The 9,340-nt window shown below is 40.9% G+C and overlaps 1 protein-coding gene and 1 long non-coding RNA gene across 2 annotated transcripts; both read right to left on the bottom strand.

The window, feature by feature from the left end:
• Positions 1 to 5,038: 5,038 nt before the first annotated feature.
• Positions 5,039 to 5,772, bottom strand: LOC143885551 (uncharacterized). Its single transcript, XR_013253464.1, has 2 exons — positions 5,516 to 5,772; positions 5,039 to 5,321 (listed from the first exon to the last, which is right to left on the bottom strand). It is a non-coding gene; the product is annotated as an uncharacterized LOC143885551 (long non-coding RNA).
• Positions 5,773 to 6,689: 917 nt separating this feature from the next.
• On the bottom strand, positions 6,690 to 7,151 carry LOC143892353 (uncharacterized). The gene has a single exon (XM_077396906.1). It carries the CDS (start codon positions 7,149 to 7,151, stop codon positions 6,690 to 6,692), a length of 462 nt encoding a protein of 153 aa, XP_077253021.1.
• Positions 7,152 to 9,340: the final 2,189 nt, after the last annotated feature.

Raw genomic sequence — 9,340 nt, forward strand, 5'->3', positions numbered from 1 at the left:
CTTTATCTCTTTTCTAAGTTTTTTCTCTTTTTTTTTGTATCAAAATGATATATATATTTCTCAACCTCTGCCAGGGTATCATTCCGTGTATCCCGTTCCAAATTGTTTGGCTTTTGATTTTTTTAACTATAATTAGATAAAATTCATCCAATAAAAGGTTTCTGGTAGTTGACACGTCTTGTTATTTTCTTTTTTTTGCCTAACTGATTTAAAACGGCTATTTTAGATTTCGAAAGTGCCCTCTTATTTTTTACTATAATCTTTAGAAAACCGTATTGGAAGATGATTTTTTCACCCCCCCTGTAGGATAATGCGCCCCACTCTTCACATGGATTGTGGGCAGACTTTAACACACGTTAACAGGGGGTGTATTATCCTACAGAGGGGGTGAAAAAATCATCTCCCAACTGTGTTTTATAAATGTAGTTTTGGAGAACGTGAGGTGTGGAGACGAAAGGATCCCTCCACATTGTACGCTTTTTGACTACCGTTTATTTCGTCCACATTTAGCAACGCTTTTATGCTTACGAGTAGCGACTACAAAAAAAACTCTCTCTCTCTCTCTCTCTCTCTCTCTCTCTCTCTCTCTCTCTCTCTCTCTCTCTCTCTCTCTCTCTCTCTCATATTTCAGCAATGCTAGATTCACAGGCGTCCTTTGCTCCTTTATTTGCAAGGGCGCATGTGAATCTAGCATTAGTCACTTAGGTGTTGCAGGTGCATCTCGACGGATCACAAAATCACTAGGATCAACGGCCAATATTGTCAGATCTTTGATAGGGTTATACAGGACCCTCGGATCATCAATACGACGATCCATGTCGTCAATCGAGCCCGGAATAATGCTTTGTTGGATTTGTCCTGCCGTAGGAAAAGTTGCCTATTTTCGCAAGCCACCTGCCGGTTTCTCGCCATTGCCCTCAACACTTAGTGGTGCACAAGGTTAGTCTCTTTCTGCCTATCCCAAACAGTCAGTCCTCTTTCCATGTTCAGTCGACTACCTTCTCCCATCCATAGCTGCACATCATCTCTAGGTTGCACCCAAGCCACTACCCTTTGTTGCCATCTTTCCTGTTAAACTCATTAACCGAGACCACTTGCCTTCCTTTATGTCAGCCAGCCCCTTTCCCATCTTAAAAGCCAATCTAAAATCAACCCCTTTAACATCATCCGAACTACACGTAAGCCCAGCCAAGAAACCCTTCTTGTTTCACATGAAACCTCTATCTAACCATGTTTTAATAGTAAATACCGCCTTCTTGTAACCCAATTATATTACACACAAACCGATATCCCATGCGCCCCCTTTCCTTCACTCCACAGCCTCCCTCCTTACAGCTAGACCTGGCAAAAGCGACCCGTGCCCGCGGGTCGACCCGACCCACCCGCAAATTTGCGGGCACGGGTCTAAGTTTTAGTGACCCGTGAAAAACTAACCCGCGGGTGACCCAACCCGCAAAAACACGGGTCGGGTCGGGTCAACCCGCGGGCACCCGCATTTTTACGTATTTTTAAATTTTTCTTCAGAATGTTATCAGCACTACTGTTTTTTCCGAGGGAACTCCTCACTTTATAAAAAGTACGGTATGGCCCGCACCATAGGATTATCCAAACCGTCCATTAGATGGGCCATAGCCTAAATAGGTTATGCCCCAAAATTATTTCCATTTGGTTGATTCTAACCCTCCGATCTATAGAGGGTTAGGATCAATCCTCTAACATTCAGATTGGAGGGTTAGGATCATCCTATGAAAAAGATTTTTGGAGCATAACCTATTTAGGCTATGGCCCATCTAATGGACGGTTTGGATCATCCTATGGTGTGGGCCATACCATACTTTTAATAAGTGAGAGTGCGCTTATAAGAAAACAGTATTGTGGATAACATTTCCTTCGGTTTTTTATTTTACAAGAATTTGCTACCAAAATTCTCTTATGGCAACTTCTCGGCATGTGGCCATCGTCGTGCAACATGCGCACATGGCAAATGTTTGCTGGCAAATAAAAAAAACAAGAAAAAGTAATCATTACACCCACAAAAGTAAAATAGTTATAAAGTTTTAAATGAAAAATTATCTAGAAATGTTTATAAATTTCTAAAATTACGAAAAAAATACTAATAAAATATAAAAGGTTATGACAATTACGGAAAAAAACAGATGCGGTCAAATCGGATAATTATTACAATCCCATATATTTGATATATTTGCGGGTGACCCGCGGGTTGACCCGGCCCACCCGCGGGCCGCGCGGGTCACCTAAATTCTGACCCGCAAAAATGCGGGTCATTTCCTCACCCAACCCGTGGACCCGCACCCGCATCACCCGCGGGTTGACCCGGCCCGACCCACCCGTTTGCCAGGTCTACTTACAGCCATATCTTCTTGATCTCATTCTTTAAGCAGCCAAGAAAGGTAGTAAATCCACCTTTCTTTCCGATCCTAATCGATCCAAACATTTCCCAAACAATCATTTCTACCAATTTCTTTGCAAAATTTCCATCTCCCAGACCTTGCTTCCATCTCACCCAAGGCCCTTTCCGTTTTCCTCCTAAACCCCAATTCTTGTTTCTTAAAACTATCCAACATCCAATTTTTAACTTCTCCACCAATTAACTGAAGAAACTGACACAATTTTACTAAATGCAAAAATAGAACTGATTCAATATATTGCATTTTGCATACTTCTCTTTATACAAAGGTCTGCATTTATAGACTATAGTAGTCCCACGATTTACAGCACTTTCTTGGAAATAACAGACAACCTAAACAGACTCCATAAAAATAGAAACAAACAAATCATAAAGTGAAGATAAACTCTCCATGAAAATAGCAATAAAAACAGTGATAAAATCTGATTCTTTATTCAACGAACTTTAGATAACGTGGTAAAGCATGCTGCTCTACAGCTTGGCACATGGTTGGTGATGACTTTCAACACTTCCCTTCAGCACCAACTCTCTTTCAATGACTCCAAGCTCCTTCCTAAATTTAGCAAACTTCTTCCAGCATAGGCCCTTCGTTAGAATGTCAGCTAGTTGTGCATCTGTGTGAACTGACACGAGAGAGATTTCTTGACGCAAAACCTTCTCTCTGATAAAGTGATAATGAACTTTGATATGTTTTGTCCTAGCATGAAATACAGGATTTTCTGCTAATTTAATTGCACTTTCATTATCACAGTGAATAGTGACCACCCCGATGTGACTTGATTCAAGTCCTTCATCAACTGTACTAGCCAAACACTCTCTTGAGCTGCCATTGCGGCTGCTCGATATTCAGCTTCAGTTGTAGATAAAGACACTGTTGGTTGCCTTTTGCTACACCATGAAACGGCACCAGACCCTAGGCTAAATACATAGCCTGTTGTTGATCTTCTAGTTGACACATCTCCAGCATAATCTGCATCACAAAACTCAGTTATCTCACATTTCTTCCCTACTTCATAGAATATGCCAAGATTCAAGGTTCCTTGAACATACCTTAAGATTCTACGGGCTGCATCAAGGTGTGACCTTCTTGGTTTTTGCATGAATCGACTTATGACACCAACTCGCATCAAGGTGTGACCTTCTTGGTTTTTGCATGAATCGACTTATGACACCAACTCCTTGAGCTATGTCAGGTCTAGTTAGAGTTAGATAAATTAAACTCCCCACTAGTTGCCTGTACATAACTGGATCTTCAAGTTCTTCTCCTTGGTCTAGTTGAAGGTTTGCATTTACTTCTACTGGTGTAGCTATTTCATTGCAGTTTGCCATCCCAAACCGTTCAAGCATCCTTCTTGCATAGTTCTGTTGTCCCAAAAATATCCCTTGCTTGGTTCGGTCTACCTCGAGTCCTAAAAAGTGATTGAGCTCTCCCAGTTCTTTCATTTGAAAGCGAATTCCAAGATTTGTTCTGATTCTAGTAATTTCTGTAATATCACTTCCTGTGACTATCAAGTCATCAACATAAACAAGGACGATTGAAGTTCTACCATTTGTGATTTTTACAAACAAGCTAGAGTCAGATGGAGCTAGAAGATACTCATTTGCTTGTAAAAATTCAGTAACTTTACCGTACCAGGCTCTTGGAGCTTGTTTCAACCCATATATGGCTTTCCTAAGTTTGCAAACATATTGTGGGTCCCCTTCAAACCCTTTTGGATGATCCATAAAAATTTCACGATCCACCTCTCCTTGCAAAAACTCATTCTTCACATCTAGTTGCCACATTTTCCATGAATGACTGGCAGCAAGAGAAATGAGGACTCGGACAGTGGTGATCTTGGCAACAGGACTGAAGGTTTCGTCATAGTCATAACCAAACTGTTGAGAAAAGCCTCGAGCTACAAGTCGAGCTTTATACCTCTCAATTGATCCATTTGCTCTCACCTTGACTTTGTACACCCACTTACATGAGATGGGTTTTATTCCACTTGGTCTAGGTACAAGATCCCAAGTTTCATTTTCCTTGAGGGCCTGGATTTCTTCAGCCATAGCCTTTTCCCATTCTTCTATTCCTTGAGCTTCTTCAAATGAGGCTGGTTCACTGATCTGAACTTTATCAACTGCTGTGGCAATCCAAGCTACGGTTAGGACAGCTTAGCGTATCTTGGATTAGGCTTTGGAACACGATCTGACCTTCTAGGTTTTGCACTGTCTTCATCAATTTCTGGTTCATTCAACTGAGATGGTCTCTCTTCTTCTGCAGTTCCTTCTTGATGCAAATCGAAATGCCATGGGTTAGAAGGACTAATTTCTTGATTTACCTCATTTTGTGTCTCCTCTTCACACGATTCAACTGATTCTTCACTTATTGGTCCAGGCATAACACTTGAACTCATCTTTTCTTGCAATTCTGCTTCGAGCTCTTTAGTGTCAGGAAGAATTGCATGGTCTCCTGACCACCATGAAGAGGCTTCATCAAATACTACATTTCTTGAGACATGGACACGTTCTGTAATTGGATCTATGCATCTCCAACCCTTCCTTTTTTAATCATATCCGGTCAAAATACATCGGAGAGCTTTCTTCTCAAATTTACTGCGTAAATAGTCAGGCACAAAAACATAACAAACTTATCCAAATACACGTAAATGACTTACATTGGGTTGAATTCCGAACAACTTTTCCATAGGAGAGATAAAGTTGAGCCTTTTTTGAGGAAGACGATTAATGACATATGCTGCTGTGTCCATACATTCTGCCCAAAACTTAGTTGGAACATTTTTGGCGTGCATCATACTTCTACATGCTTCAGTTAAGTGCCTATTCTTCCGTTTTGCTACCCCATTTTGTTGGGGTGTGTGGGGACACGTGAACTGTCTGCGTATCCCATGTTCTTGCATATATAATGTAAACTCCTTTGATGAAAATTCACCACCATTGTCGGATCTCAAGCATTTGAGCTTGTATCCAAGTTCATTTTCTACCTTCTTATGAAACTCCACAAATTTTTTAAATACTTCAAATTTGTCTTTCAAAAAATATATCCAAACATATCTTGAAAAATCATCTATAAAAGTAAGCATGTACCTCTTTTCTCCAATGGATGGTACTTGCACTTTGCCAAAGACATCCGAGTGCACTAGTTCAAGAGGCTCTTTTGCTTGAAATGTGGACTTGGTGTATGGTAGCTAATGAGCCTTCCCGTATTGACACCCAGAACATATTATGTCAGGACGAACCTCGAGTTCAGGAAGCCCTTTGACCAGTTGCTTCTTCATCATGGCTTTCAACTTCATGTACCCAACATGGGCAAGACGATAATGCCACAGATCTACAGTATCATTTTTCCGAGTATGCTAACATATGCTTCTTGTGCAGACATCACATATATTGAGTCTTCTCGTCTTCCTTCCATGCAAGGCGTTCCAGATATTTGTAGCTCTTTGTATATTTTCACATTATCTGGACCAAATAAGACAAAGTTACCTGAGTTTGTTATTTGAGACACAGACATCAGGTTCTTTTTCATACTTGGGACATGGAAAACATCTTTGAGCAGGATGCTCTCACTACTACACTTTGGATTGTAAGCAGCATCTCCTATATGAGCAATCGGTAATTTGGCATTATTGGCAGTCACTACCATTCTTTTTCCCGTGTACTCAGCTTTTGTGATAAACTTGTCCTCATCTCCCATCATGTGGTTTGAGCATCTCGAGTCTACTATCCAATCCTTTGCATAGTTGGGTTGGTCTGCTTCCACCGTTTTGGCAGTAAGAGCCATCTTAGCTCTGCCTTCTTCTGGCATCAATGTCTGATTCTCAACAATTGAAACGAGAGCACTCCAGTCATCCTCGCTGTCCACAATCTGTTGAACACCACAAGAGTTAGCAGAGTTACCTTCTTCAGATTTTTTCTTTGGTGCACGACAGTCCCTGGCTAAGTGTCCAGGCTTGCCACAATTATAGCAAGCCCACGTCTTCTTTGAATTCCATCCTTGAGATTGTTTCTCTGATTCATCATTCTTGGAAGCTTCCCTTCCTTGAGAACTCCCTTGCCATGTTCTTGATTTCTGTTTGTACCCTTTCCCAGTAAACAAAACTTCTTCATTTGCCTTTAGAGACATTCCTGCTATCTGCTTAGCAAGGCTTTCTTGATTTGCCAACAAACTCTCCAATTCGAGCAACGACGGCTGAACAGGCCATCCTTGGATAGCTGTGATAAAGCCGTTGTATTCTGGTTTCAGGCCACGAATAATTATTCATCGTTTGCGTGCATTAGTAATATTGGATTCGACATCAAGCTGAGTGATCTCATTACAAATTCCCTTCACTTTCATAAAGTATTGGGAAATTGTCATGTTATCTTGAGAGATTGATCCGATCTCATTCTCGAGCATCTGTAATCTTGCATCGTTTGATTTGGCAAACAAAGTAACAAACGAATCCCACGCCTCCTTCGGAGTCTTGGCCTCACGGATATGATCTATCATATCTTTTTGAATCGTGGCCTTTAGCACAAACATTGCTTTTCCTGCTTTGATCTTCCATTTTCTTAGGGCATCCTGAGCATCGGATGCATTGGTTGGAGGGTTGACATAAGTCCCACTGACGACCTCCCACAGATCTTGTCCCTGGAGATACGACTCCAGACAGGACTTCCAGTAGTCATAGTTGGAGTTATTCAGCTTCTCGATCCCTCCTACAGAATTAATGAGATCCATATTTTTCAAGCATACAAACAACACAAATCCTCTTCTTTCTGAAGTAACTCCTTTTTCCGAGAGTCTCAACGCTCTGATACCAATTGAAGAAACTGACACAATTTTATTGAATGCAAAAATAGAATTGATTCAATATATTGCATTTTGCATACTTCTCTTTATACAAAGGTCTGCATTTATAGACTATAGTAGTCCCACGATTTACAACACTTTCTTGGAAATAACAAACAACCTAAACCGACTCCATAAAAATAGAAACAAACAAATCATAAAGTGAAGATAAACTCTCCATGGAAATAGCAACAGAAACAGAGATAAAATCTGATTCTTTATTCAACGAACTTTAGATGACGTGGTAAAGCATGCTGCTCTACAGCTTGGCACATGGTTGGTGATGACTTTCAACATTAACACCCATCCTTTAATAACCTTTGGAACACTGAACTAATTACTTTGATTCATAAAGCTCTCTTTGTTATTGCGTACACTTAACCTTCCCCGCCATTTCGTATCAAAACATGCATATGGAACAAGTGGTCATATCTCTCTTGTAATCGTGGAAGAAGAAAGATGACGCGTAGAGCCGAATGTTATCACATCTCCCGATCCAACATATCCTTCTTCTATGGCGAAGATGAAGACGAGTGCCTTGACTGGATCGATGCCATCAAGGAGTACGTTGAAGAAGAAGATTTAAATAAAGAAGAGATAATCACGTGCATCATAGATACCGCCTGAAATTGGTGGGAACAGACGGAACAATCTTGAGAACTCTTTAGCAAAGCGCATTGGGAGAAAATTCGTGTTCAATTTTTTAAAGCATTTGCGCTGAAAGCTTTCCAAAGGCTCCGAGCTAAATGGGTACGTAAAGAGAAAGCTAGCCATACATACTCTTTTGTTCCTCCACGGCGAGCTCTATGGACAATTCAAGTGCAGGCGCCAACCAATCTGACGAGAAATATCTGAAGAGGCCATAAGTATATCTCCTTGATGATTCCCTCTAGGAAGTGTTAGTATAAAAGATTAATAACGCCTTTCTCCAAAAGCTTAACTTTTGGAGTAACTGGTAGTTTCACATGGTATCAAAGCAAAGGTCCTGAGTTCAAACCTCATTGATAGCAAAAATCCACATGCAACGGCCAAACCCAAAAGAGGGGCCGCATGTGCCATATGTAGGCCAACCCAAAGAAAGAGGGGCCACACGTGAGGGGGAGTGTTAAAGTATAAAAGATTAATAATGCCTTTCTCCAAAAGCTTAAGCTTTTGGACTAACTGGTAGTTTCACAGGAAGAAGAAAAATTGATGAAGATGCTGATGATGAGTCTATTAGAAATGTGATAACTAGGGGCGGTCATGGTTTGAGTCCAACCCGAGGAGCCGAACCAAACTGGTCACTTTGGTTCGATTCGGTTCGGTTCCAATTTTAAATGGTTCGGTTCTGGTTCAGATTTTTGGGAACCGATTATATATGGTTCGGTTCTGGGTTTGCGTTCTTGGAACCGAGAACCGAGCGTGATGCGCCCCTAACGGATAAAATCACCCTCCATTCCCATGAACCCTGGATAATTTGCACCCTCCAAATGTACCAAAACATGATCTCGATTCGATCTTCTCCCACGGCCAACCATGATAAATCCTGCTAGAATCATAGATTATAAAGGCTCTTATGCCAATTTGATGTGGAAGCAATGATGAATATTTGATAGAAAAACAATATAACTGTTTGTACTTCATGGACAAGGAAACCACATGAAAATTTTCTATATTGAGAAGATTAGGAAAAATGTAAGATTAGGCAAATATCTCCATTTGGTCAAAGGTTGGGTAAACCTAGAACCGAACTAAACCGAACCGATCAGGTTTAGTTCTGGTTGGGCTCGGTTCCAAAGATAAATGGTTCGGTTCTGGTTCCAATTTATGAGAACCGATTATTTATGGTTCGTTTCTGGATATACCCCTTAACCGAACCGAACCGAACCATGTCTACCCCTAGTGATAACTCATGAAGAAGATCCCACTACGAAGTTGAACGAAGATTCACCCTACCTCGATGATTTCAAAACTCTTGATTCCTATCAAACTCTTGATTCACTCATTTGTACTTCTTTCTTCGCCACCACGTTTCAATGAGCATATCAAGGGTGAACTTTGCAACCAAAATAAATTCCATTGCCTGCCCACGCAAGCCA

The sequence above is a fragment of the Tasmannia lanceolata genome, unplaced genomic scaffold, assembly GCF_043159265.1.
Source record: "Tasmannia lanceolata isolate RefF3 unplaced genomic scaffold, GAP_Taslan_0.1 ptg000002l, whole genome shotgun sequence".
Classification (NCBI taxonomy): domain Eukaryota; kingdom Viridiplantae; phylum Streptophyta; class Magnoliopsida; order Canellales; family Winteraceae; genus Tasmannia; species Tasmannia lanceolata.